The sequence below is a fragment of the Erinaceus europaeus genome, chromosome 10 (assembly GCF_950295315.1).
Source record: "Erinaceus europaeus chromosome 10, mEriEur2.1, whole genome shotgun sequence".
In the NCBI taxonomy this organism is placed as follows: Eukaryota; Metazoa; Chordata; class Mammalia; order Eulipotyphla; family Erinaceidae; genus Erinaceus; species Erinaceus europaeus.
The window spans coordinates 28,385,064-28,412,893 of record NC_080171.1 but is presented as its reverse complement, the minus strand read 5'-3'; the positions used below and the strand labels follow the sequence as shown (position 1 = coordinate 28,412,893).

General features: G+C 49.2%; 1 protein-coding gene across 2 annotated transcripts; it reads right to left on the bottom strand.

The window, feature by feature from the left end:
• Positions 1 to 1,010: 1,010 nt before the first annotated feature.
• On the bottom strand, positions 1,011 to 27,721 carry RABL6 (RAB, member RAS oncogene family like 6). Of its 2 annotated transcripts, XM_007521471.3 has the most exons (15): positions 27,177 to 27,721; positions 13,255 to 13,389; positions 11,887 to 11,934; positions 11,156 to 11,208; positions 10,490 to 10,581; positions 8,867 to 9,007; positions 8,227 to 8,332; positions 6,465 to 6,568; positions 4,510 to 4,823; positions 4,175 to 4,325; positions 3,358 to 3,573; positions 3,069 to 3,282; positions 2,639 to 2,807; positions 1,770 to 1,831; positions 1,011 to 1,664 (listed from the first exon to the last, which is right to left on the bottom strand). In XM_007521471.3, the coding sequence occupies exons 1-15, from the start codon at positions 27,304 to 27,306 to the stop codon at positions 1,479 to 1,481; spliced, it is 2,121 nt and encodes a 706-aa protein (XP_007521533.2). In that variant the 5' UTR covers positions 27,307 to 27,721; the 3' UTR covers positions 1,011 to 1,478. The 2 variants fall into 2 exon arrangements, with proteins under 2 accessions (XP_007521533.2, XP_060055384.1); XM_060199401.1 differs by lacking the exons at positions 11,156 to 11,208; positions 11,887 to 11,934; positions 13,255 to 13,389; positions 27,177 to 27,721 and having other exon boundaries at positions 8,867 to 9,086.
• Between the last annotated feature and the right edge of the window lie 109 nt (positions 27,722 to 27,830).

Sequence of the window (27,830 nt, the reverse complement as noted above, 5' to 3'; positions counted from 1 at the left end):
GTGGGGGTAAGGGGTCAGTGCTATACTCAGTGCCCTAGTGGGTGGGGCTGTCATTGCTCCAGCCCTGCCAGCCACCTCCCAACTATACACTGAGCCTCAGAGCACTAGCTTGACAGAGGGGCCACTGATGCCCTGGACTCTGAAGGGCAGGACATGTCACTATCATGGGACCATTTGTTGCTTGGACCCTGATGATGTTGGCAGTCTTTGCACCACTGGGATGATGACACCTCAGACTGTGGGTTTGGGGAATCCCTAGGGTTGGGAGGCGGTTCACCCACTAGAGTACACACAGGATCATGCTCAAGAACAGCATGTAGGAACGACATATATGGAACCAGGGGAAGCTTCCATAAATGTTGGAGTACTATAATGTCTCCTCTTCTGTCTCCCCCCACTTCCTGTTTCTGAGAGTCAGTCTTTCCTTCCTTCCCTTTCTTATACCAGAGCACAGCTTAGCTCTGGCTTATGGTAGTGCTGGGGATTGAAACTGGGACCTATGGTGCCTTAGGCATGGAAGTCTTTAAGTATAACCACTATACTATCTCATGAGCTCCATCTCTGAAAGTAAAAGGGGAAAAAACCTACCAGGAGTAGTGGCACTGCACGGGCACAAAGTACTGGTGTGCATGCATACAGCCCCCCCCCCCCCAAACACACTTGTCCCAAAGCTATCAGCTTGGTGCCCTGGCCCCCACACCTGCTCAGAGACTGCTGACCTGCTGCCTCCAGGCTGGAAGCTCTCTAGACACAGAACTGGGGACAGGGAGGTCCTGCTGCAGGGCCACCATGGGTAGAGGCAACTTGAACATAGGATGGGGAGCATAACTCAGCAAGGGGCTGAGTCCAGCAGGTGGCGCATGTCAGCCAGTCAGGGACCCTGCAAATTAGGAAGTTCTCTAACCCTCTCTGGGCCAGGTGGCATGAGGTGGGCCCTCTGGGAAGGCAGGGAGCCCAGCACCAGGGACAGAGGGCTGGTTTGGGTACTAGGCAGAAGCAGCACACACAGATGCAATAAAACAGGAGAGCTTTTATGGTGGGGTGGAGTGTCAGACCACAGGACACCGGGGAGGCCCTCCCTGGTCCTGGGCAGCGCTTGAACCCCGAGCACGGGTGCAAAGCCGATGTGGTGCCTGGCACAGCCTCTCCTGGAAGAGGTGCAGCCACCAGCCTATGCCTAGAGCATGGCTGTCCAGTGCCCCCACTGGGCTACCAGGAAGCAGAGTCCACCCATATGTGGAGACCCTGGGAGAGCGCAATCAGACTGGGGTGCAAGCAGGAGGCAGTGGGGGGTGAGGGCAACACCCACCCCTGTAAACGGCCTTGGGCCTCCATGGCCTCAGTCCCATCCCTGAGAAGCGCTGGGGCCGGCTGCCTGCAGTCCCCTTCAGCTGGGTGGCCCCGCCCCCAGCTGGCAAAGAGTAGACGTGTCCTCCCAGGCTCCTCCTCAACCTCTTCACACTGGTCCTGGCCCAGCCCTAAAGCTCCTCATAGTCCCCGCCCCCACGGAGGCCACTGGGGGCCCCACCACCCAAGAAGGCTTCCAGCTCATCCACTGCCCTCTTCTCCTTGGTGCGTGGTCGCCGCCGCCTCTCTTCTTTGCTCTCTTCCTTGTCTTTGCTTTTCTTATGCTTGCTCTTCTTCTTCATGGATTTTTCTTCCTCCTGGGGGTGGGGATGAGAACAATACAAAGCAGCTATGCTGGTGGCACAAGCCAGGCACTGTCTCTGTCCCCTCACTGCCCTCTTCAGGTGTGGGAAGCTGCATACCTCTTTGCCCTTCTTCTTCTTCTTTTTTTTCTCTTCCTTGCGGGGTGGCTGGCCCTCCTTATCTGCATGGATGACATATGGCCTCAGCTCTGCTGACCAGAGGGCCACACCCTCCCAGGACTTCCTGACTGGCATGGTGAGTGAGTGGGCTTTGGCCTGGCCAGAGCAGGTGCCCCCACCTCATTCATACTTGGTGGGGACACAATCACAAAAAGTACAGCCCAGCCCCTCAAAACCTGGCCAGAGTGGGGGTAGATAGCATAATGGTTATGCAGAGACTCTCAAGCCTGACGCTCCAAAGTCCCAGGTTCAATCCTCCACACCACCATAAGCCAGAGCTGAGCAGTGCTATGGTATAATAATAATAATAATAAAGACTTGGCTATATCTGAGCGGGCTCCACTGAATCTGGCTGCAGGGGTCCTGGGTATAATCTGATTGGCACAGGAAGAAGACTTTAAGTACAAGACACACCTGAGAAGGTCGCAGGGTTAGGGGAACATGGAGTTGGGCAGACCATGTGGAACCATGGAGGGCCACAAATAGGGCTGAATTTAGACACCTAAGAGCTCTGGGCCAGTGGCATCAGTAGCACCCAAGCTAGCGAACACCCTGCAGTGGCTGTCCTGCCTGTGGGGTGTCATCAGAAGAGTACTCTACCAGCAGCTAGCTGGGCTGTGTGTGCAGGGGGAGGGGGTAGAGGGTTAGCCGGCTGAGAAGGACCCTGAATCCTCACCATGCTCCTTTGGAGGATCTCAATGCACAGAGGCACAAGTAGGGAGTCAGCAAGGCAGCCCCAGAACACAAGGACCCAACACCTAGACCTAGTGGGGCTGAGCTGGATGGGGGACTGGAAGAGCTCTGCTTACCTTCCTCGCTGCTCTCCTTGGGGCCTGCCTCCAGCCCCAACCCAAAAAGATCCGAGTCATTCTTCAGTTTGAAAGTGGGGATGGGTGGCTTGGCAGGCAAGGACAGCTGGGCAGGACTGGCATCCTCATCTGACATGTCGGAGGGGTCCTCTCGAACTGGGAACTCACCCTGGAGGAGTGGGCAGGTTGGGGTGCTGCTGCCTCCCCCCCCAAGACTGGCAAGTGACAAGCTGTCTCTAGGGCTCCCACATCCTACCCAAGTCAGGGTGGCTGGCAAGGCCTCTCCACTGTAGTCACCAGGTGGGAAGGCCTGGGTCTCATATGGGGCCCACCTCCAGAAGCCAAGATAGACCCCAGCCCAATGCCATTGCCCCTAACTCATTCCTTGCCTCCACCTCCAAGCTGCTTGCCTGCAGGGGTTGGTCCTCACCACTTTCTGCTGAGTATCCGAGTCGCTTTCAAAGTCAGGGTCGTCCATGACAAAGGACAACATCTGGGCAGCGATGGGCCCCTCGGGGTCACTGTCTGATGATACAGCTGGCCCAGCCTTTTTTTCCTTGTGCCCTCGAGAGGAGCCCTTCGTGAGGGACTCTGTGGCCCTGGGAGCTGGGTCCTTGTGTGGCTTTGAGGCCTTTGTGGGGAACCTTTAGGGACAAGGAGGGTCAGGGAGCCTGTGGACACCACCCCCCTAGGTTCCCTTCCCCAGACCCCGTATATACCGTTTGGTCTCTGGCTTGGAATTCTTCTGAGGGGATAGGACAGTGGTTGTAGGGTGCCCTGCAACCTCCTCTGCTTCTTCCTCACTGGAGAGAGTGACACTGCCCCTGGGGTCAGGGTTCGTGGGCAGCAAGGGCCTGTCAGGTGGCTTATCATCCAGGTCCACGTCATCCTGGAAACCTGCCACCATTGGGTTTCCTCCTGGGGTGTCCATGTCACTGTGAAGGAGGACAGGGCTGTCAGTGCTCTCAGGAGACATGTTCATGTGGGGACAGTGAGGGGGCTGTTTCTCTAGTGGGGTTCAGCAGTGAGAAAGGCGGTGTGGGGTAGGGTTAGGAGGGGTCAGAGAAGCCCCAGGCTATGGGTATCCAGCCAAGCTGGTGTGGGGCCCTGGTGTGGTGAAGCATGGAGGAGATGGACTTCTTGGGACATCATGACACTGGTCCTAGGGGGTGGGGTGGCCCAGCATCTGACTGGGGGTATAAGAGAGGCAGCAGGCAGAGTCTCAGGAAACAAGTCTGAGGGGAGTGGCAGAAGTGACCCTGAATTTCAGAGCCGCTGGCAGCCAGGTTCCTGCTCATTCTCCAGGAGCAGGTGGCATTGTGTTGTCCAGTTTCACGGCAGCATTGAGCAGTCTCAGAGCTGAGGTTGGTGGAGGGAGAAGGGGATTATATGTCCACCACTCAGTCAGTATAGGGACAGTGATGGAGTCCGCACCCCACAGGAAGGTTGTGAGAGGACATTCTGGAAGGCCATGGATGGTGGCTAAGGAGCCATCCAGAGCACAGGCCCTAGGTAAAGGTCACTGGCCTGTCCTACCTGTCACTGTCCTGTAGGACCTTGGTTCCAATGTCCTTCTCGTCCTCTGCAGGGGCTGTGTCATCTAAGAAGCTGCGGTCAAGGCCATCTTCAGGAACAAAATCCTCCACATTCTGTACCTTTGCTGGGAGCTCTGCAGCTGGACCTGGCTCTGTGGGCAGAGCACACTTGCTCAGTGCCTAGCCCTTAGTGTTCACCCTGGCTGTGCCCACAGGGCTAGGACACAGGCAGGTAGCTGAGGGGCATCTATCTAGGAGGAAGGGGCTGCCTGTCCCAGTATGTGGGGCTCACATGCCTGCCTGTATCCATTTCAAGGAGCAGCTCCTGGGGCCTACCTGGAGGTGAAGGGGTGGCCTCGGCAGCTGGCGAGCTGGTCCCAAATAACCGAGAGATGATGCTGCGCCGTGGGGGTGGGGCAGACTGGGTGGGGGGTCCTGGGGCCTCCAGGGGGGACGGGGGTGAGGGGCAGGTGGCAGGGGCCTGAAGTGGTGCTGCTGGGGCTGGCTGGGGCGTGCTGGGGCTGGAGCTCCCAGTGGACATGGCACTTGGAGGCACCACTGGAGACTGGGAGCCCGAGGATGGGCTCTGCCCATTGGCCGCCAGTGGGGATGTGTGACCACGACTGCGTGCCTCCATCATCTCCAGGAAGCTGGGGACACAAGATACAGAGTGAGGCATCTGTTTGCTTGCTCCTTCCAGCACTTCTCCCGGCATTCTGTTGCTTTGGAGTAACCTGCTCTCATGCTTACTCTCCCTCCCCCATATTTTAATATTTATTTATTATTGGATAGAGACAGAAATTGAGGGGGGGAGATAGAGAGAACCTGTAGCCCTACTTCACCTCTTGTGAAGCTTTCCCCCTGCAGGTGAGGGCCAGGGGCTTAAACCTAGGTCCTTACAGACTGTAATATGTGTGCTTACCCAAATGTACCACCACCTGGCCCTCACTGCCCCTTTCAAAGAGCCTCTCCTGACAAACTTAAGTGGAAACAAGTGCTCTCAAACACTGAAAGCAGGGTCCAGGGGCGGTCCAGTGCCATGTGTATAGGAGAGTAGCCTGGCCCCTGCTCCCTGCTGGTAGGTGCTGGCATCAACTGAGCATTGGCCAAGGGGAGACTGGGGATGAGAGGGGTGACAGCCTGGTGCTGCCCTTCCTATCTAGACTGTTCCCAGGCCAGGGGAGAGGGCATCCCTGAAGCCTTCAGGAAGCCTTCCCCTTCTGAAGTAGGGCTACAGTTGAAAGTTGGCCCTGGACTCTTGACTTTATGTGGGGATCTAGGGGAAGGTGTGGGAGCAAGTGGGTGCAGCCCTGGGCTTGCAGAGGAAGGCAGTGGGATCCAGCTGCTGGCTCCATAGCACAATTCTAGTCAAGTCCTGGGCCAGACCCTTATCTACAGATAGATGCTACAAGATATTATCCAAAAGTGGTGGCCCCTGAATCCTGCTTTCTTCCCAGTAACCAGGACTGACTGGGGTGAGCACTGTGGGAGGGCTCTGCTCAGCTGCCACTTCTCCAGGGACATGGTTGGTGGTACCAAGTACACAAGTTCCCAGTGCAGCAAGGGGCTGGGAGATTGCTCACCAGGTAGAGCACTGCCTTAGCAAGTGCAGGGCCCTGGATATGAGCCCTGACTTCACAGAGGAGTACCACGGCACCAGAGGGAGCTCCATGGATGGTGGAGCGGTACTGCTGTATCTCTTAATAAATAGGTTGACCTGGGAACTGTGGTGTTGCACATGGGCAAGGCCCCAGAGCAGGAAGGAAAAGAAAGAAAGACCAGTTAGCTCTCAGAGGAGCTGTGGGGAGCCAGAAAATTCCAGGAATAGTTTTCAGACTTCATCTCTGCCATGGAGGTGCCAGCTGTTTTCACAACCCTGAATACCTATGGGTCCCCCTCCTCACCCACCAGCTAACTGTGGGCTGGGCCAGGCCCAGCTTTAAGTGCTCAGGGGACCTGAGAAGCCATGTCTATGTGGCTGAGAGCAGGTGGGCTGCTCACTCTGCCTTCTTTGTGAGCGCGGCTTCTCCCCTAGCACCTGGTCAGCCATGTCAGTGATGGAGTCAGGGCTGCAGGCCTAATGGGGAGCAGCCTCCACTCCTTCCTTTGGGAGCTAAACTCCCTGTCTACACCCTATGCTGAAGTGACTTGTCCAAGCTGTGTGAGCCCCCAGGTGGCAGGCCTTTGGCTGTCTTCCCCAGGGGACTTGGGTATACACAGCCACCTGGATGGTCAGTCTGGAGCTCCAGAGTCTGCCCTGCAGGTGGCCCCCAGGGCAGCCCTGAACCTACATGTCATAGTTCTGGTCCTCAGTCTCCTGCTGCACTGACAGCTCCTCCAGCGTAGCGTCGATGTCTAGCTGGTTGGTTTCCAGCTGCCGCAGCAGTGTCTCCCTCTGCATAGGAAGCAGACACCTGAGTGGGGATGTGGCAGTGGGGAGTCACCCTCATGGTTCTTGGCCCCACTGACAAGACAAAATCAAACGGTCACTAAGCACAATCCCTGAAGGCCCAGATGTCTACTTGATGTCTCTGTTGTGGACAGAGCCAGAGACAAGGGGCAAACTTACCTGGAGAGGTGGCTCCTTTATACAAGGTGCCCGGGGCTCAGGAAGCCTGACTCTTGGTGGGAAAGACAGTCTTCCTGCCTGTGCTACATCTGGCCTAGGGGAGGACTGTTCTACCTCTGATGTGAGCCTCGTCCTGCCCATGTAGCAGATGCAGTTCTGAGCTGCAGAACCTTCTAGGGTTTTCCTCAGAGCACAGCACTGCCTACCCAGGCCCTGGCCCAAAACCAAGCCCTCACTGGGGTGTTTCCCATGTGATTCCTGGTTGTCTTATAGACTATGACACCAAGTTAACAGGATCTCTAAGAACGCACAGTGTCACACCTACTGTCCCTGGGGAGAGGACAAAATTGGCATCTCTTGAGTCGACAGACCAGCTTTCTAACTGAAAACCAGGCCAACCACCCAGCCGGCAGCATCCTCACTTCTCTCAGAGGGAAAAGGCCACTCTCCAAAGCAAGCTGTATCCTGGAGAAAAAACAGAAGCCACCATGGCTGAAAAGGGGCATTGAGTCAAAGCCTGGATGCCTCTGTATGGACATCATGTGCTTCCCTCCTTGTGTGGAAGGGGTGTCAGCTCTGTGGTCTTCTGTCCAAAAGTTCATCTTCCCATTTGACATCAGAGGGCTGAGACTTGTGCAACATCTTTGCAACTTTTCCCCCCACCAGAGTTATGGCTGGTGCTCTATGGCTGCACAATTAAATTTAGCTCCCAACATGCTTTTTTTTTTTTGGCTAAGATGGTGAGAGATAGGGGAAGAAAGAGAGAAAAAGAGAAGGGAGAGATACCACAGGAGTACTTCTTTGTGGTGGACACAGGCTGGAAACCACGTCCTCACAAATGACACAGTATGCACTTTACCAGGCAGGTCACCTCCTGGTCCCTTTTCACAACTTTTGTTAAGTCTAATATAATTCCAAAATAAACAAGCTTATTACAAACAAAACATGTCCAGGAGCTGTGTTAACACAAAGGGTGGAGGTACAGGAACCTTGCAGACCTAGGCAGGAGGCAAACTTTTGCTTTCTGCTAGCCACACTTTAAGCCTAGTCCCACTGCTACTGGCAAGAGTGGGACAGAACCAGTGATGGCCATGGCCCAGCCACCAGGTGGGACCAGAGCAGTGGGGAGCTGTGTGGATGAGGGCCTGTGTGCATGCTCATCCCTGGTGAAGAAGATACCACAGAGACTGAGGTGCAGGTTTCCAGTCCTCAGCTGGTCAGAAATGGCTTGAGAAGCAAGTCTCAAGGGCACCAGTGTCCTGAAGAAAGGATACATATGCCCTGTGTAGAGGGGCTGCTTTGCAGCTGTCTGTCGTCTGAGAGAGGCCAAGTTGCAGAGAAACACAACAGAGGGGAGGGGATCAAGGGCACCAGCACCAACCCCAAACCCTAGCAGGCAGTGCCCTTCAGGGAGATGGCCCTGTCCCTGTGCCAAAGAAGCACCTGGAGAAAACTGTCCACTGCACCTCCAGGGCAGGGCTCACCTGAAGCTGCAGAAACGGAATGTTGAAGAACTTATGAAGGTACTTCAGGCCAAAGCTGTTCTTCATGGAGGATTCAGCATAGCGGAAATAGGAGGAGCCTAGAGGCCTATTCCAGAAAGAGGGGGCAGGGGGACCATTGCTACCACATCAGGGCCAGGATTTTCTGGATATGGGTTTCTATGTCACAGGGTGCCTCCTGTAGGTGACTGTCCCCTTGGGAGTGGATGAGGGTCAGGCTGCCCCACAGTCTTAGGTCCCAGACCTTAGCTTCAGTGGATTCCACCCAACCAAGTGGACTGATACTTCAGTCCCAAGGCAGGGGTCCCATCATGACCCCCCCCAACACCAGTCAGGGTTGAGGTGGGGTGTCTGACCTTGGGAGGAAGATACCCACCAATCCTTGACCCTCACTCCCAGCTCCATCTTGCAGAGTGGTTCTCCCTCTCTGCCCATAAGCCCCAGGCCCACATCTGTCTCCATGGTCCCATCTGTGGCCATCTGCTTGCCTGCAACTCCAGGAGAAGGTATACAGAAGAGGTGGGCTGAGCTCAGCTGAGGGTTCACCCATGTTTTGGGAAGGGGGACCTGTCAAGGGTTCTTGTCGCCCCCCCCCCCCAAGACTGGGCTGATGGGTACCCACCTGTCCAGGTTGTCAATGAAGTGGCGCACATCGTCAGGCAGGATGACACGGTGCTCACCCATGTCTCGGTAGTTCCCCAGCACACACACCGGCACATGGGTGGGCACCTTGGGGAGCTCCCGCAGGATGTAGTTGAAGGTCCTGGGAGGTGCATTCAAGGACAGACATGCTTTAGCTTCAGCCATGATACCTCTGATCCTGCTGTCACAGGCTCCTGTCCCTAGTGAGGTGACAACTCACCTCTTAGAAAATAGCCTCCGCTGTAGCCTGTCCCCCCTCCCCTGGGCACTGCCAGCCTAACTGCAGCCCTTGGCTGTTCCAGGGGTTGCTTCTCTGTGGACATGGCACACAACCCACACCTGCCTATCAAGTACATGCAAGGAGGTGACATGTGTCAGAATCTCATGTGGATGGCTTGGTGTGATGTCACTCACGCTTGGTAGTGTAAGTGTGAACCAAATGCCCAGGGCACCTTTGACTCCTGTTCTGGGGTGCCCCTGCATGCACATGCCTTGCTCTGATGGCCTCCAACCTGACCCATGTTTTGGCTAGAATGGAACCTGCTGGTGTCGAGAAATGGCCCTGGCTCCATTGTCTAACAGGGCTTGGGTATCCAACTCAGTGCCTGCTGTTCACACCAACCCAACAAGTCTCAGAACTAAGGCCCCAATTCACTTTCCACCCCCAAACTTGGCCTTTTCCTGACTGTTTCAACGAGGTTTGTAAGGCACCTCCATGAGGCTAGCAGCCCACCCTGATTGGAAATGGCACAGTGTGTCTACTGTCCCTTTGTGGAAAGGCCACCCCCTGGCAGACCATCCTGTGCCTGCCATCACTTAGGGTTGCTACTGCTTGTGCTCACATCTTGTAAAAAGTGAGGTGGTGTGTGTGTGGGGGGGGGGGGAGGCGGTGAGGGGAAGGTGGCTCACTGCAGGTGCCCCAGGGGCAGGCAGGAAGCTGGGGAGACAGGTGTGTCCTTCTGTTTAAGATTCTGGATTGTGAGTAGGCTGCTGCTGACTGCTCCCTTAACATGCTCTGAGACTTTAATTCCCAGTGTGTGTAGAAGTGGCTGCTGTGCCAGAATGAGGCTGCCATCCTAGAAAGGCCCTTCACCTCCCAGACCTCAGGAATCCTGACACCAGGCAGACCCTGAGCATTCCCGGGATGTTTCATGGGTGCTGTGCTGTCATGGACAAGGGGGTTGGCCCTGCATTACCCAATCATCTTCTCTTCCCTTGCCACCCCCAACCTTGTTCTATAGTAGTTCTGTATTCTCCTATGGAGGCACATAAATGTGGGGGACTATGGGGAGACCAACACTGTCCACTTGATTCTGCCGAATTTCAGGTGGTATCTGTGGGGAGGACTGTGGACCAGGAGAGGCACAAACCTCATCCCAGCACCCAGAGCTGTCCTGCCCCACCAGGCCTCTACTCATAGATGCCCAAAGACACATGGGTGAGGGGCAGGGGTGGCTGAGCTATCACATGTTGCCCAGGCTGATCCTCAAGAAATACAGAGCACTGGCAAGGGTGTACGTGACTACTGCTGCTGGAGTATGGGGGCCCTTGATGTCATAGGGACCAGAAGCCTTAAAGGCCATCATCAGGAAAGCTCCCTTACCACTGCTTGGTGATGTCGAACATCATGACCACACCATTACAGTTCTTGTACACGTCCAGGAACTCGGCATCCAGTGCCATCTCAGCTTCTGCCTGGGGTGAGAGGAACTGAATATAAGGGAGGGTGCTCTGGGTAGGGCTGCCCAGCTGTGGACCCCTGCTCCTGGAACACAGCTTTTACAACTGGAATAGATTTCAGCTGAATTAAAAATAAAATAAGTAAACATGTGGTTTGGCTGACAGCACAGCAGGCAGAGTGCCTGACCTGCAGGTAGCTGTGAAGACCTAAGCTTGATCCCTGTCATCACATATGCCAGAGTACTGCTCTGGTTCTCTTTCTTTCTTCAAAATAAACTATATATAAGATTATTTCCGTGTGGCATTGGAAACTGTTGCCACAAAGGTCTGGCAACAAGTATTTGGTCGGCGGCTTCCAGGAGCAGTTGGGCACCTGTCTCCAGACTCAGCAACCTGTCATCACCCAGGAGATTGTTCACACAGTTGGGTGCCATTGCAGCATCGCTGACCTGCAGCTGTGCTCAGCCAAGCCAGAGCCCTCCCACCCCACCCCCCAAATGCAATCTTCAGTTGCACAAGCAGAGTGGGAACCTGCTCACCGAGTCCAAAACACCCCCCTAACCACAGACACGGAAGGGACACAGCATACCTCATGGGAGTCATTCTCCATCTTCAAGCCATCACTGCGCTTTTTGCATTTTCCTTATTAAAAGACAAAGATGATGGGCCTGAGGATGGAGGGAGGAGCATCCCACTTGTCCCCCACCCCCACTTCCCCCCTCCTAGTAGAGGCTACATACTGAATTGGACCTTGTGGAAATCTCCTGGGCAGCTTTAAGGTGCTCAGGCTCAACCATGGACACTTCCTTCAAAGCTACAGAGGCCCAGCCTGAGACAACCTAGATGATGTCCCATCTAGGGGACAGTGGCTGTGCTCAGGTCCCAGGTGCCCCTGAGGAAAACAGCTCTAGGCCACTACCCCTTCATCTCTGATGACACAGTCACGTGTCACTCACGAAGGGACATAGGAATGGCATCGGGTGGCTTCATCTTTGTGGGACCATCATAGATCATAATCATACAAGTCTGGGTCATAACTGGGGAGCTCACAGGGTCCAGATAAGCAGGTGTCTCTCCAAGGTGCTGCAGAAGGGTCGGGAGTGCTGGGACTGAGCCCACCCTGCTCTGTGGCTCCAAAGATTAGGGTACAAGGGTGATTCACAGCAGGGTGTGCCCTGACAGGTCAGCCCCTAGTCATGCCATCTTGTCTATTGGGATGTAGACAGAGCTTCCCAGGGCAAGCTCTGTGAGCAGGTGCTACATCTGATGAGGGGCTATGAACAAAGTGTTGAGAAAAGACTTAACAGACACACTGCATACCTTTGTCAACTACATCCCAGACTTCTACTTTCACGATATCATCAGTGGCTAAAATAGTGAGGAAACACCAAGATTAGAACCAATGAAGCCTTCTACTTTCACAAAGGGGACTGAGGGGTCTTCTTGGGTGCCTGCTCTTCAGCATCAGCCCTGCCCTGAGCATGGCTCCTACTAGGGAACCTCGGCTCTCCTGTGGCTGGACTGCTCCCCTCCCAGAATTCTCTTCTACTGCTCTTGGAGAAGATACTTATTGGGCCTATCTACTTCTCAGGCAGGGCAGGGCCTGCCTTCTCTATCTAATGATTTAAAAAAAAAATTTGGGGGGGGATTTAATTTTATTTTTTTTTGCCTCCAGGGTTATTGCTGGGGCTCAGTGCCTGCACTACAAATCCACTGCTCATGGAGGCTATTTTTTCCCTTTTGTTGCCCTTGTTGTTCTTTTGTTGCCTTTGTTGTTTATCGTTGTTATTATTATTATTGTTGTTGCTGTCATTGTTGTTTGCCTTTTCTCTATTAGATCCCAGCATATGGAGTGGGTGTATGGGGGACAGGACCAGTGCCTACTGTGCTTAGCCTCCCAAATGGTGTCCCCTGCACTGCGGGGGGGGGGGGGGGCGGGGGGAGTTACCTTCTGTAACCCAGGGCCATGTGAATCACAGTGAATAGCATTCCAGGTGGTCTCATAGGATTGGTCTGCTCAGAATTCAGGTCTGGGTTATACTAGGTCCCCATCCTGCAGGGCCCATCTGAGGAGCACTCACTTGTTATTGTTATAAGACTTTAATTGGGGGTTCGGGGTGGGTGTTAGGTATCTCACTGGGTAAGGTGGATGCTTTGCCATGTGTGCAATCCAGGTGTAAGCCCCAGCAACACAAGGTAGCTGCCATGGCACTGGGGGAAGCTCTGGTGCTATGGGCTCTTCCTCTTGTTACTCTAAATAAAGTGGTCTGCTTCCACTTGTTCAAGATCTAGCTCCATAAAAAAAAAAAAAAAAAGAACAAAGGAGTTTAAATTTTTGGTGGCTCAGCTCCAGACCCTCTCCCAAAGGTCTTACTGCCCCCAGCCCAGATGCCTATTAAATGGGGGAAGTTTTTGCCTTTGGAACATTTCTAGAATTCAGTGCTCCTCTCCGTTCCCCAGGGGAGTCCCCTTGATGGTTCTTAGGGGCTTTAGAAACTGGGTGGGCACCCCCATAACAGCCCCTTGGGTAGCTGTCAGGATAACACCAAGTCTTAGCGGGGGAATGTCCAGGGAGGCGAGGTAGGGGCACAGGAAACCCTACATCCATCTTGCCTGCCTGTGCTCAGAGCCTGGAGGAAGGTGCCTGGCCCCCATTCCCACCCCAGTACCCCCCACCCCCGCCCTCACTTTTGTAGTTCCAGTGGATGCTGGTGACCTGGATCTCTTGCGTGGGGATGTACTCCTCTACGAACTTCTTGCCCTGCAGTCGGTGCCACAGTGCCGTCTTGCCCGTGTTCCTGTCTCCTCGGATCACTATTTTCACTGGCAAAGAAGTAGAGAGAGAGGGCATCAAGTTTACATTTGGCTGCAGATCAGGGAAAAGGCCCGAGGAGAGAGTTGGTGGCCACAGAAGACCTCAGAAGATAGGCACACTGCATCCTCCCTGCCTTACAAACACAGCAGGATCAGCGGCTCTGGTCTTGCTAAGGCAGCTCCCTAGATTTTTTTTTTTTAACAAGAGCACTGCTCAGCTCTGGTTTGTGGTGGTACGGGGGACTGAACCTGGAGCCCTGGAGCCTTAGGCATGAGACTCTCTTTGCATAACCATTATGCTATCGACATATGCCACAGCTCCCTAGATTTCTTTTTTTAAAAATATTTATTCTCTTTTGTTGCCCTTGTTGTTTTATTGTTGTAGTTATTATTGTTGTCATCGTTGTTGGATAGGACAAAGAGAAATGGAGAGAGGAGGGGGAGAGAAAGATAGACACCTGCAGACCTGATTCACCGCTTGTGAAGCGACTCCCCTGCAGGTGGGGAGCCGGGGGCTCGAACCGGGATCCTTACATAGGTCCCTGCGCTTTGCACCACATGCGCTTAATCGGCTGTGCTACAGCCCGACTCCCAGCTCCCTAGATTTCTAAGGATGGTTTCTCACCTACTTTCTGCAGCGCTGGTATTTTTAGTGCACCCTTCTATAACATGCCTAGCTTTTCACAGGCAGGCAGTAGGGTCACAGAATGGCCTGAGCCCTCTGCAGCAGAGAACAGGGATGAGGACAGGGTGGAACAGACCCCACAAAATGTGCCAGCAGGGGAAGGAGGGACAAGGACTGAACTACATAGTGGAGTATTTCTTGCCACTGGGGGTGGGGGAAAGTGGATGAAAGGACAAGATCTGGTGAGTTCTGGTAAGATGGGGGAAGGAGGCAGACAAATGCAGGGTGGGATGAGGGTGGGGCTGTCTGTGAACTTACTGGCCTGGCGGCATCTGGCTTCTCCCCACCAGTAACCTTAGATGCTCATTCTCCCACAGAACACAATCACCAAGTCTGTGGACTCACCTAATTCTGCATACCCCCTCCCCAAGTCCCTTTAGTTTTGGGAATGTATTAACTATTTCCAGACATTAAACAGTTCTCATCAGGCCCCAGGGAGGGTTGGGAACCTCAGCTGACTGCAGTGAGCCCTGATGCACAAGGGGAGTGGGGTGTGTGGTGGACAGAGGCTGTACACAGCCTGACTATTCCTGTGTTCCCAGGAGACCACCAGGCTGAGGGAGCACAAGCCCAGCATACCCATTCCGAGCTCTCTGTTGCTGTGCCACCTGCCAATATCACAGGGAAGATACTTTCTTATTCCTTGTGGCAAGAACATGATATGGGGAGAAAAAGCCCTCTAGAGCTTTGTGGATAATGGGGCACCCTCACTGCTCAGAGATGGGGAGAGCAAGCTGTCACACCCCCTGTAAGCAGCTAGGTCACACAGGAGTCCAAGGACACACATACCTAACTGGGTTGCGGGACAGCACCCCCCCTCTAAGGCGCAGTGCAGTGTTTCCCAGGGCATGTTCACACTGACCTAGTGGCACCTCAGAGCAGGTGCTGTCATTGCTTCCCCCTTCTGCAGCTCAGAGACCTCCATCAATGCCCAGCACCACCTAGCAGGGATGGGGAGCTACATCCTGGACACTGGTGTCAGGACCGTCACTGGGTTCTTCTTTCTCCTAGGACTTATTTTTCCCCCTATTTCCCACATTACTATCACTGTGACACCCTGTCTGCTGTATGACATTATTTCACCTTTTCATTTTTAGGGGAGCTTAACAATAGCTAAGATTATAATATCATGGGGCAGCAAAATAGCTCACAGGGATAGTATGCTGTTTTGCTATGTGAGTGACCCAAGTTTTGCCTGGCCCCTGCCACACTGAAGGACAGTCCGGTGCTATGGTCTCTTTTGCTGCCTCTACCGAGACAAACAACAATAACAACAACACACAGCACAGAGTAACCATAGTAAAATCCCTATGGACCTGCTGTGCGTGCACAGGAGTGAAGTGATATCTCATTGTTGTCTTTATTTGCATTTCTCTGACAATCAGAGATTTGGAGCACTTTTTCATGTGTTTCTTGGCCTTTTGGACCTCTTCTGTGGTGAATATTCTGTCCAAGTCCTCCCCCCATTTTTGGATGGGGTTATTTGTTGTCTTGTTGTTGAGTTTGGCAAGCTCTCTATATATGTTGGTTATTAAACTCTTATCTGATGTATGGCATGTAAAGATCTTCTCCCATTCTTTGAGGGGTCTCCTGATTTGGGTAGTGGTTTCTTTTGCTGTGAAGAAGCTTTTTAATTTGATGTAGTCCCATAGGTTTATACTTGCCTTAGTCTTCTTTGTAATTGGATTCGTTTCATTGAAGATGTCTTTAAAATTTATGCGGAAAAGAGTTCTGCCAATATTTTCCTCTAAGTATTTGATAGTTTGTGGTCTAACATCCAAGTCCTTGATCCACTTGGAATTTACTTTTGTATTTGGTGAAATACAGTGATTCAGTTTCATTCTTCTGCATGTTTCAACCCATTGTTTCCAACACCATTTGTTGAAGAGACTCTGCTTTCCCCATGTAATAGTCAGGGCCCCTTTGTCAAAAATTAGATGTCCATAGGTGTGGGGGCTCACTTCTGGGCTTTCAATTCTATTCCACTGGTCAGTGTGTCTGTTCATGTTCCAATACCAAGCAGTTTTGATGACAATGGCCCTATAATACAATTTGAGATCTGGGAGTGTGATGCTTCCGGTTCTGTTCTTCTTTCTCAAGACTGTTTTGGCAATTCTAGGTCTTTTCTGGTTCCAGATAAACATTTGTAGCATTTGTTCTATTTTCAAAAAAAATGTGCTTGGGATCTTGATGGGAATAGCATTAAATTTGTAGATGGCTCTGGGTAATATATTCATTTTGATGATGTTAATTCTACCAACCCAAGAACATGGAATATCTTTCCACTTCTTTGTGTCTTTTTCAATTTCCTTGAGTAGTGACTCATAATTTTCAGTATACAAGTCTTTCACTTCTTTGGTTAGGTTTACTCCTAGATATTTTATTGTTTTTGTTGCTATAGTAAAAGGAATTGATTTCTGGATTTCAATTTCTTCTAACTTAGTGTTTGCATAGAGGAATGCCACTGACTTTTGAATGTTAATTTTATAGCCTGACACATTACTGTATTGCCTGATGATTTCCAAAAGCTTCTTGCTGGATTCCTTAGGTTTTTCCATGTATACTGTCATGTCATCTGCAAATAAGGAGAGTTTGACTTCTTCTCTTCCAATCTGTATCCCTTGAATTCCTTGCTGCTGCCTGATTGCTATGGCAAGAACTTCCAACACTATGTTGAATAGTAATGGTGATAGTGGGCAGCCCTGTCTAGTACCTGATCTGAGGGGAAATGCTTCCAGTTTTTCACCATTGAGTATGATGTTGGCTGTAGGTTTGCTATATATATATAGACTCCACTATCTTCAGGAATTTACCATCTATTCCCATTTTTTGTAGTGTTTTGATCATAAAGGGATGTTGTATTTTGTTAAAGGCTTTCTCTGCATCTATTGATATGACCATGTGGTTTTTGGTCTTGCTTTTGTTGATGTGGTGGATCACATTGATTGATTTACGTATATTAAACCAACCTTGCATGCCTGGGATAAACCCCACTTGGTCATGATGAACAATCTTTTTGATATACTGCTGTATCTGGTTGGCTAGAATTTTGTTCAATATTTTCGCATCTATGTTCATCAGAGATAGTGGTCTGTAGTTTTCTTTTTTGGTTGTGTCCCTGTCTGCTTTTGGTATCAGGGTGATGTTGGCTTCATAGAAGCTGGCAGGGAGTATTCCAGTGTCTTCAATCTTCTGGAAGACTTTAAAAAAATCTCCTCTTCCATTTACTATCAGATTTATTTGGGTCTTCTCCCTTTTTTGTTTTGTGAGTCTGGCTAAAGGTTTGTCGATTTTGTTTACTCTTTCGAAGAACCAACATTTACTTTCGTTGATCTTTTGTATGGTTTTCCTATTTCAATGTTATTTATTTCTGCCCTAACTTTAGTGATTTCTGTCCTTCTCGTTGCTTTAGGGTTCCTTAGTTGTTCTTCTTCTAGGTCTTTAAGATGTGCAATCAGGCTGTTTATTTGTGCTTTTTCTTGTTTCCTAATGTGTGCTTGTATAGCTATGAACTTCCCTCTTAGGACTGTTTTAGCTGTGTCCCAAATATTTTGATAGCTTGTGTCTTCATTTTCATTGAACTCTCGAAACATTTTGATTTCTTCCTTGATTTCCTCTTTGACCCAGAAGTTGTTAAGAAGTGCGCTGTTGAGCTTCCACATTTTGGGACTGTTACTAATAGTTTGTTGATTGTTAAGTGTTAGTTTAATTCCACTGTGGTCTGAGAAGATGCTTGGGATGATTTCAATGCTCTTGAATTGGCTGATGCTGTCTTTGTGGCCTAACACATGGTCTATCCTTGAGAATGACCCATGTGGATTTGAGTAAAATGTGTATTCCAGTTTCTTGGGATGAATGACTCTGAAAATATCCAATAGTTCTAGTTTATCTATCTCTTCATTTAGCTCCCTTATGTGTTTATTGATTTTCTGCCTGGATGATCTGTCAAGTTGAGATAGTGGGGTGTTGAAGTCCCCTACTATGATTGTGTTACTGTTAATATATTGCTGTAGCTCTTTCAGTAGAAGTTTGATGTATTTAGATGGCTTCTCATTGGGTGTATAGATGTTGATAACTGTTAAGTCCTCTTGATTGACTGATCCTCTGAGCATTAAGTAGTGTCCATTCCTATCTTTTTTAATCTTATCTATTTTAAAGTCTATTCTCATATCTGACATATCATGTCAGATATGAGAATAGCTGTTCATGCCCTTTTTTGTGGGCCATTGGCTTGTATGATAGTTTTCCATCCTTTCACTTTAAGTCTGTCTTTGTCTTGTTGAGTTAGGTGGGTTTCCTGTAGACAGCATATTGTTGAGTTGTTTTCTTTTTTTTTTTTTAATATTTTATTTATTTATTCCCTTTTGTTGCCCTTGTTGTTTTATTGTTGTAGTAGTTGGATAGGACAGAGAGAAATGGAGAGAGGAGGGGAAGACAGTGAGGAGGAGAGATAGACACCTGCAGACCTGCTTCACCGCCTGTGAAGCGACGCCCCTGCAGGTGGGGAGCCGGGGTTCAAACCGGGATCCTTATGCAGGTCCTTGTGCTTTGTGCCACCTGCGCTTAACCCGCTGCGCTACAGCCCAACTCCCTGTTGAGTTGTTTTCTAATCCATCTTCCTACTCTGTGTCTTTTAATAGGTGAATTCAGGCTATTGACATTTATTGATATCAAAGATTGAAGATATTTTAACACCATTCTTGTAGAGTTTTTAGAGTGTTTTGATATATGTCCTATTTGTGGTGGTCTGGTTGTTTATGAGACCTTTCAGAACTTCTTTCAGGGCAGGCTTGGTGATAGTTGATTCCTTCAGTTGTTCCTTGTCTGAGAAGGTTTTGATGCCTCCATCTAGTCTGAATGACAATCTAGCAGGATACAGTATTCTTGGCTGAAAGCCTTTCTCATTGAGCACTCGGTAGATATCTTGCCATTCTCTTCTGGCCTGTAGTGTTTGTATGGAGAAGTCTGCTGCTAATCTTATGGGTTTTCCTTTGTAGGTGACTCTTTGTTTTTCTCTTGCAGCCTTCAGGATCCTTTCTTCATCCTTATTCCTTTCCATTCTAAGTATGATATGTCTTGGTGTCTTTAGGTCTGGGTTAATTCTGTTTGGGACCCTCTGGGCTTCTTGAATCTTTATGTCTTTGATGTTGTCTAGACTAGAGAAATTTTCAGCTATTATGGCCTGGAAAATGCTTTCTTCCTCTCCTTCTCTTTCTTCCTCTAGTATGCCAATAATGCGTATATTGTTTCTTTTGAAGTCATCCCATAGGACTCTGTTGTTGTTTTCAGCATCTCTTAATCTCTTTTTGAGATCTCTTCTTTTTTAGTTGTCTCTAATTCATCCTCAATCTTGTTAATTCTGTCTTCAGCCTCATAGATTCTATTCTCTCTGCCCTCTACTGCTTTCTGGAGTTCATCTATTTTGTTGCCCTGCTCTGATACTGTTTTAGCTTGTTCAGCTAGTTGCCTTCTTAGCTCAGCGATTTCAGCTTTCAGCTCTCTAATAACCATGAGATAATTAGTATTTTCTTCCATATTTTCATTTGTTGTTCCTGCATTTCTGATTACAATTTTTTCAAATTCTTTACTCACTCCTGCTATTTCCTTAGCTAATGTTTGGATGTTGAACTCGTTGTTTTGTGCTTCACCCTCTGGAGGACTTTTAGCTGGACTCTTGTCCTGGTTCAATTCTCCAATATTTTTTCTTGTTGTTTTAACCATTTTATATTATGAGTTCCCTTTATCAGTACTTTTCAATTATTGATCACTATTGCCTGGATTGACTTGTGTCTAAGTAAGTTAATTAAAGGGTTCACAGTGGTGGAAGTTAATAGTTGTTTCAATCCCTGAGTTGGAGCTCAGTGGTGTAAAAGCCTTTTTTTTTTTTTCTTCCCTATAGGCTATGGGAGCCTGAGGGCTTTTAAACTATCAATAGGCTTTAGCTTAATCACTGACTCCTGACCAAGAGATAAAGCAGGGTGTGGCAGAGATAATCCAGTAGTTATGCAAAGAGACTTTCACAGTCCCTCAGCTATGCCACCGAGGTATAGGTCTTCTCCTGAGTTTCCCGGTTAGATCTCTGTCCCCTGGTGTCCCTCCCTGTCACTGCTCCAGATTCTGAGGGTAGTAGCAATGGAGACTTAGAGTTGCACTTGGTGAATCTCTGGGGAGTCCTCTCCTCCCTTAAGCTGTCCCCTTGTTGGTGGAGCAGACTGGAGGTGGTGTCTCAACTGATAAACTGCTGAACTGTTAGCAGTCACTTAATCTCTCCTTAGGCTCCTCTCTTCTCTCTGTCACCAGCCACATGTGTTTGTACTCACCGGTGATTTACTGGTTTCCTGTGGTCATTCTAGTCCTGTCTTGTTTCGGTCCCGTGTGGTCTCCTTTGGTATTCCTAGTTGATCCGGGAGGGGAGGGGAGGGGAGGGGAGGGGAGGGGAGGGGAGGGAGGAGAGAAAGCGATCTGCTGCTCGTAGCTCTGCCTCCGGAAGTTGAATCAGGTGTTTTTGTTTTTTAAAGTATTGCTGAGCAGCCTCCCTGGCTCAGTTTCCTACCCTTATTATTATTATTATTTTTTTTGAGAAATGAGGAGCAGGGAAAATCGATACAGAAAGAAAAGAGATACCCAAGCACCACTTCATCAAGCATGGAGAGCTCCTAATTCTGTCCATGATGTTCCCATGTGATGCTGAGGTTCAAACTCAGGGTCACATGGATTGTAAGGTAATTGGGTGAGTTATCTTTCAAAACTGTAATATAGTTTGAAGTTGGGTTATACCATACTTTCATTATTTTTTTATATTGATTTATTTTCCCTTTGGCTGCCCTTGTTTTTTATTGTTGTTATAGTTATTACTGTTGTTGTTATTAACGTCATTGTTGTTATATAGGACAGAGAGAAATGGAGAAAGAAGGACACCTACAGACCTGCTTCACCACTTGTGAAGCAAACCCACCCCACACACACACAAGTGGGGAGCCAACCAGGGTCTCAAACTGGGATCCTTGTGCAGGCCCTTGGCTTCATACTTTGTGTGCCACCCCCAGACCCCTCAGTGCTAAAATTTAGTGTGTGTATGTTCGTTTATTTATGTATTGGTGTTGCTGGGTTCTTGCACATGTGCAGTTCCACTGGCCCTGGCTAATTTTTTTTCATTCAAATATATAGGAGATAGACAGAGAGGGAGCGTGTGACACCATGGCCCAAAGTTTCCCCCAGTGCCATCATACCTCCACGTTTGGTGCCAAGGCTAAAACCAGGGGCACTTGCGTGGCAAAGAAGTTGGAGAGAGGAGGGGAAGACAGAGAGGGGGAGAGAAAGACAGACACCTGCAGACCTGCTTCACCATCTGTGAAGTCAGGGGCTCGTACCGGGATCCTTACGCCAGTCCATGCACATGGCACCATGTGTGCTTAACCCACTGCGCTACTGCCTGACTCCCCATGCTTTAATTTTTATTTCCCCCTTAAGACTATTACAGCTATTGTTTTATGGTGGTGCTGGGGGTTGAACCTAGGACTTCAGAATCTTAAGAGCTTGAGGCATGAAAAGCTTTTTTTTTTTTTCTTTCTTTTAAAATATAACCATTATGCTATCTCCACAGCCCAGATAGTGCTTTTTTCTTTTTCTTTTCTCCTTCCTCCTCCTTCTGTGTGTGGTGCTTTTGTACAGATTTTTAACATTTCTTGTTCTGTTCCTTTAAAAATACCACTGAAGTTTTGGATAGATATTGCATTGAATATGTATATTGCTTTTGTTGAGGTATCTATGTGACTATATTAGTTCTCCCCATCAATGAACATGCAGTATCTTTCCATTTCCTTGTGTCTTGTAGTCGTCACTGTGTAGGTCTTTTATTTCCTTTGTTTTACTCCAAGGCATTTAATTCTTGTTGAATGTGACTGTAAACAAGTTCGTTTCTCATGTAGTTTTCATATAGAGATGCCACATATTTTTTGTTGAGTGATTTTGTAGCTTGCCACTTCACAGTGTTCATTTTTTATTTATGCCATTTCTTATTTCTAAGAGTTTTGTGTTGAGTATCTCTATGTATCATCTGCAAATAATGGTAATTTTACTTCTTTTCCAATCTGGATTTCTTTAAGCCCTCTAATACTAAATTAAACAGGAGTGATGAGAGTGGACAGCCTCCTCATTTTGCTCCTGCTCTTCAGATATAGAGGAAACGCTCTCACTTTTTCATGGTTGGATACACCATTAGCTGTGGGTTTATAGGGTTTTTATTATTTTGAAGTATACTTCTTCTATTCCCATTTCATTAAGAGTTTAATCAGGGGGAGTTGGGTGGTAGTGCAGCGGGTTAAGCGCAGGTGGTGCAAAGCAAAAGGACCAGTGTAAGGATCCCGGTTCAAGCCCCCAGCTCCCCATAATAACAACAACAATAAAACAACAAGGGCAACAAAAAGGGAATAAATAAATAGAGTTTAATCAGAAATGGGTGCTGGCAATTGTGAAATGTTTTCTCTGTACTGCATGATTGATGATCATTTGATTTTTGTCCTTCCTTTTGAAGTGGTGTATTATATTACTGGCATCCCTGGAAAAATCCCACTTGATCATGATATATGATCCTTTCAGTATACTGTTTTTTAAAAAATATTTTAATTTATTTATTATTGGATAGAGACAGAGAGAAATTGAGAGAAGATAGGGATACAGAGAGGAAGAAACCTACAGCCCTGCTTCACCACTCATGAAGCTTTCCCCCTGCAGGTGGGGACCAGGGGCTTGAACCTGGGTCCTTGCACACTGTAATGCAAGTGCTTAACCAGGTGTGCTACCGCCTGGCCCCACCAGTGTACTGTTAAGTGTTGTTTGCTAGCATTTTTGCTAGGTGCTTTCGCATCCATGTTCATAAGAGATACTGGTTTGTAATTGTTTCCTTCTCTTTTTTCCTTCTTTCCCTTCCTTTCATCTTCTTATTTATTTATTTGTTGCCCTTGTTTTTATTGTTGTTATTGATGTCGTTGTTGTTAGGACAGAGAGAAATGGAGAAAGGAGGGGAAGACAGAGAGGGGGAGAGAAAGATAAGACACTTGCAGACCTGCTTCACCACTTGTGAACAACGCCCCCTGCAGGTGGGGGGGAGCCGGGGGCTCGAACCAGGATCCATATGCCGGTCCTTGTGCTTCGCACCATGTGCACTTAACCCGCTACGCAACCTTTCAAAAGGTTTCTTACTGGGGGTCGGGAGGTAGCGCAGCGGATTAAGCACATGTGGCGCATAGCGCAAGGACCTGCGTAAGGATCCCGGTTCCAGCCCCCGGCTCCCCACCTACAGGGGAGTCCCTTCACAGGCGGTGAAGCAGGTCTGCAGGTGTCTATAAAAAAAAAAAAAGGTTTCTTACTGAGGAGGTGATTAACTCCAAGTATTCTAGCACTTCCAGTTCACGAGGTGGCCCACTGACTATAGTACTGAACTTATAAGCATGAGATCTAAGTTCCATCCCAGTGTCCTGTGAGCCTGAGTGATGTGTTGTCTGTCTTAAATAAGATTATATATATATATATATATATATATATATATAGTGGTGAGGGTGGGAGAAATAGCTTACTGGTCAAGACAACTTCTTTGCCATGCAAGTGCCCCTGGTTTTAGCCTTGGCACCAAACGTGGAGGTATGATGGCACTGGGGGAAACTCTGGGGCCATGGTGTCGCTCCCTCTCTGTCTGTCTCTCTATATATTTGAATGAAAAAAAAATTAGCCAGGGCCAGTGGAACTGCACATGTGCAAGAACCCAGCAACACCAATACATAAATAAATAAATAAACGAACATACACACACTAAATTTTAGCACTGAGGGGTCTGGGGGTGGCACATAAAGTATGAAGCCAAGGGCCTGCACAAGGATCCCAGTTTGAGACCCTGGTTGGCTCCCCACTTGTGTGTGTGTGTGTGGGGTGGGGGGTGGGTTTGCTTCACAAGTGGTGAAGCAGGTCTGTAGGTGTCCCCTCTCAATTTCTCTCTGTCCTATCCAAAAAAAAAAAAAAAGCCACAGGAGCAGTGGATTTGTAGTACAGGCACTGAGCCACAGTGATAAACCCGGAGGCAAAAAAAAAAAAAAAAAAAAGACGAAGAAGAAAAGAAAAAGAAAAAATTTAGCATTGAAATCTGATTAAACAGTCTGGTCATCCCTGAGTCTAAAGGCTTTCTTCAGTAGGAGTCTAGTACTGAGCTAGCGAAATGCTGAAGAATTTCACGATACTGTTTTTTCCTCACTCAGGAAGCTCTTTCAATGAGAACTTCTCCATTTGGTTCAAGTAGGAAGGGAGACCTGAGTGGGTCTTTTTTCTACTGCAGTGCAGGAGGTGGTACAATGGATAAACCCTGGACTCTATAAAGCATAAGATCCTGAATTTGATCCCCATATCACATTTGTCAGTGTGATGCTCCTTTTTTTTTAACCTCTTTCTCTCCCCCTCCTCATTTATAGCAAACAAGAAAATAAACATTAAAAACAGTTTAAAAATTCATTCTCCCACTATACACAAATGACTTCCAAATTTGAGAATGTGACTCAGTGTGTCATTAGGTTTTGATTTTCTATATAATATGCATGCTAGAACTTTACACATATGTGACAGGAGTCACTTGTCATTATCATAGCAAACTTAAAAGGAAGTAAGAGGACAAATGTTCAGTAAAAGACAACTCAAAATTAAAAAGTAGAAACATTCTATTATCTTGATGAATAAAGGAAATTAAAGTTTCGGGCCGAGTGGTGGTGCACCTGCTTGAGCGCACATGTTATAATGCTCAGGGACCCGGGTTTGAGTCCTAGGTCCCCACCTGCAGGGGGAAAGCTTTGCAAGTGGTAAAGCAGTGCTGCAGATCTCTATCTCCCTCTACTATCTCAATTTCTGGCTGTCCCTATCCAATAATTAAAAAAAATTAAAGATTTTATTGTATAGTATTCAACTATAGGGACCATAGCCTTCTAAAATGTAAATTAGGTACCAACTCCAATTTTTCTCATTTTCATCTTCCATTTGGTTCCAGGAGATCACAACCAGTCCCCTACTACCTGAAATTAGGTTTTTCTTCTTTGGAACAATTCCACAATGCTTTTTACTCACCACCACCATGGAATAGGGGCTGTACCTATCAGAGAGTGCTTTCCAGAAGACGAACAAGTTCTAGTTTCCAGGTCTAATTTCAAAAGCACTAGGATTAAGTTTAAAATAAAATGTCACCAGTAACAAGGGATTCAAATATAGAGTCTAGAGAGCTGTGTAAATGAGTATTTGGACTCTCTAGTGTCCTTTCTGAATGTTAAATATATATAGTATTATGAGTATAAATGGCATCTCTCTTTAACCCTGCACAAAAGTCTTTTTTTATGTGCTGTTTAATATATTTATTTTATTTTCCCTTTTGTTGCCCTTGTTGATTTTTATTGTTGTTGCAGTTATTATTGTAGTTGTTAGATAGGACAGAGAGAAATGGAGAGAGGAGGGGAAGACAGAGAGGGGAAGAGAAAGACACTGGCAGACCTGCTTCACCACCTGTGAAGCGACTCCCCTGCAGGTGGGGAGCCGGGTCACGAACAGGGATCCTTACGGGGGTCCTTGTGCTTCAGGCCACGTGCACTTAACCCGCTGCACTACCGCCCAACTCCCACAAAATTCTTTCTAACTAGATTCTTAGTAGCCTACATCATATCCAAAATATATTGTCATAGAGATTGGAAGACTCCTCTTAAAGCTGCAAAGGGGACATGTCCAAAGTCTTGCAGAAATATATAGAGATACTTGAGGGAAATTATTTAAACGTGAGACCAACATGAAAAAAAAAAGGCGGGGGTCGGGCGATGGAGCAGCGGGTTAAGCGCACTTGGTGCAAAGCGCAAGGGGCGCAAAGCGCAAGGATGGGCGTAAGGATCCCGGTTCGAGCCCCCGGCTCCCACCTGCAGGGGAGTCGCTTCACAGGCGGTGAAACAGGTTTGCAGGTGTCTATCTTTCTCTCCTCCTCTGTCTTCCCCTCCTCTCTCTATTTCTCTCTGTCCGATCCAACAACGAACGACATCAACAGCAGCAATAATAACCATAACAAGGCTACAACAAGGGCAATAAAAGGGGGAAAAATGGCCTCAAAGAGGAGCGGATTCATGGTGCAGACACTGAGCCCCAGCAATAACCCTGGAGACAAAAAAAAAAAAAAAAGCCAACATGGAAAAACTCAAAATGGGTCAAGAGAACCGTCAGTGTATAGGACTATACAATTTGCATAATTTATAGCAGAGGGCTGGAGCGCATCTGTAAATAACTCCTCCCCACTGGGAAAGAAACGTCTCCTACAATAACATAAGGTTCTGTGCCTTCTGGAGCTATTCTAAATATATCCCATACAAAGGCTCCCTTTAAAAAGTTTGTGTGTTGGGCGGGGGTAGATAGCATAATGGTTATAAAGAGACTCTCGTGCCTGAGGCTCCAAAGTTCCAGGTTCAATCCCCCGTACAGAGCTGAGCAGTGCTCTGGTTTAAAAAAAAAAAAGTGTGTGTATGTGTATGTGTGTGTGGTAGGGGGAGTGGGGGGGAATGCATGGCGTAGCTGACATTCTATCTTGCAAATGAACACGAAGTCTTTACAAAGAAAAAAAAAAATCGCTCAAACCAGAAGGAATTCCAGCATCAGCACACTGATGCAGAGTTCCAGCACCCCCTTTTAAGACCTGTCACAACCCAAAGGGCTCTCCCCAAGTTATGTAAGAATTGCTCCAGGCCGAGGTCACCTGGGCCAATCCGGCCCCCGCAGCGTTCATCAGGAACCACCTTGGCGAACTGTTTGATGAAAAGACAGGCGCCTACGTGCAAGCATTGCTAGGGAAAGGCCTCGCCTGGGCTCAGACTTCCACTCTGACCCTGGGGTTGTCTAGCACCCAGTCTTCCGGTCGGTACCACCTGCGACACAGGTGATCCCGAGGGCACGGCAGCGTTGCTCAGGTAAGGGCTCCGCACCTCCGGAGCAGACCTACCGGCCTGCAGATGTTGCAGCCCTCGGGCTCCATGTCCCCAGCACCCCGACTCCGCGCCCTAGACCTCACTTTGCGGACTTGCATGCCCGGACCCCACTTTGCAGGCCGACTCACTGTTGTACTGCACCCCCTTGGCGAAGCGTCTCTGCAGTGCTTGGTTCATGGATTGCAGTCCGGCGGGGATGTTCTTGTCGCGGCCCGGAGCCTGCTCCGACCCCACCAGCTTCTTGAGCGCGGAAAACATCTTCCCGCTCTGACTTAAGAGCCCGGCGAGGCCGGCGAACTCAGCGACAGCGATGGCAGCGGCGCGGCTCTGCGCGCACCATGTCCCAGCGACCCGCAGCCGGTGCGGCCACAGGCCGGGCTTCCGGCCGCCCGGCGCCCGCCTCCAAGAACTCGGGCCTCAGCTTAGACGGCTTCGCTCCCCGTTCGTCAGCGCCGCCATCTTGGCGCCGGCGGGCCGTGCTGGGCGCGCGGCTACGGGGCGCCGCGAGGGACAAGGCAGAGCGGCGGCGCGCAAGCGCGGGGCGGTGCAAACGAGGGTCTTGTTGCTACGGGCACCGACAAGGCAGAGAGTGCGAGGCTGTGCGAGTGAGCTTGCAGTGAGTTGGATCCACAGAGGTATCCGGATAGTCCCCCTTCCCCCTAGCCCGAAATTGCGGGGCGGGGCGGGGCGGGGCGGGGCGGGGCGGGGCGGGGCGGGGCGCCGGTATCCAGTGTCCCACTTTCCCCGCAGAACTTCCCTACGCGTCCCCCGCCACTGCGCGT